The sequence below is a fragment of the Formica exsecta genome, unplaced genomic scaffold (assembly GCF_003651465.1).
Source record: "Formica exsecta isolate Colony F162 unplaced genomic scaffold, ASM365146v1 C16403267, whole genome shotgun sequence".
NCBI classification, from domain to species: domain Eukaryota; kingdom Metazoa; phylum Arthropoda; class Insecta; order Hymenoptera; family Formicidae; genus Formica; species Formica exsecta.
This window is the reverse complement of record NW_021847920.1, coordinates 1-1,273: the sequence shown is the minus strand read 5'-3', so window position 1 is coordinate 1,273 and position 1,273 is coordinate 1. Positions and strand designations below refer to the sequence as shown.

The following is a 1,273-nucleotide window of genomic DNA, read 5'->3' as shown; positions in this document are numbered from 1 at the left end:
TGATTTAAAAATAGAAATACATACTGCTTCCTTGTCTCTCACGTCACACTGGTAACTCTTACATACTCCATGTATTTGCTTAGCACTTTGTACAGTGGCAACACAAGTTTCAACATTAATGTCTACGCAAGCAACCGTGACACCAAATTGACATAACTGTAGAGCAAGTTCCCTACCTACCCCACGTCCTACACCTACAATCTAAATTATAACATACGTTAGTATACTAACATATATTAGTAATTATAACATACAAATTTTGAATTTATCACAGTTTATTATATATGGCTAATTACATATTTGCAATATTACCATAGCAACTTCAAAATTCAGATTCTTCAAGGATGGCGGTCTAAACATTCTATAAACTGCGATTAGGATCGCGTAGCATATTCCACAGAGGAGCATCATGAGGTCCAACGTTAAAACGCATATCGAATATATTCTGAGCAACATCTCTGCTGGTTGAATATTTCCCTAAAAAAATATATAAAATCATCTTCAATACGCGTGATTTTTAACAAGATAAAAAAACGATTTCATAGAACAAACGCACTCTAGTTTTATCTCGATATTATAGATCGTCATATAACATCTTGTCAGAATCATTTTTTAAATCTAGTAAGTACAACGTGAGCTTTTCAAGAATTGCAACGATGTATATACCTTATATATGTATATATATAGATCAAGCGATGCCGTGAACTTTATTGATAACGCGTATCGTGCCAGGACACCATAACCATCTGATTCTTCGCAAGAGCGTTATCTCAGATTTCAACAAAGTCGAAAAAATTTTAAACGAGATATATCTCTGATTAATCAATTCAAGTCGATTCAATATAATCGATACATTTTCTTCAGATCTTTAAAATTATTTAAAACTTTCGTTCGGCTAATGCAACCCTCTACGAAATATTTAATAAAGCGGTTTGGATTTTCCTACAATTATCAAATTGAAATCGCATATATATTCAATGATACGCGTGCACGGACATCTGATTTCTGGATTATCATTAATTATTCATAATCAATATAAAAAATGCATCAATGCGGTTTTTTTATTAACAACGTAAGATCGTTGCATGCATAGACAAATAAAATATATAGATGGGCATTAGCTGCCGATATTAGCTGATGATATTGGCAAAAAGGGATGACGTACTACATACATCGGAATCATCGGAATGCGATCTTCTTCGGTTTTTTCGAGTGCTAGAGTCCCCAGAAATAAATAAATAAATAAATAGAGGGTGCGTTCCGTTTCACGCAT

General features: G+C 33.2%; 1 protein-coding gene across 1 annotated transcript; it reads right to left on the bottom strand.

The window, feature by feature from the left end:
• Positions 1–20: 20 nt before the first annotated feature.
• Positions 21–474, bottom strand: LOC115242666 (dehydrogenase/reductase SDR family member 1-like; the record flags this gene model as incomplete). Its single annotated transcript, XM_029819174.1, has 2 exons — positions 313–474; positions 21–201 (listed from the first exon to the last, which is right to left on the bottom strand). Coding segments are annotated over exons 1-2 (325 nt in total), but the record flags the coding sequence as incomplete, so codon positions are not given.
• Positions 475–1,273: the final 799 nt, after the last annotated feature.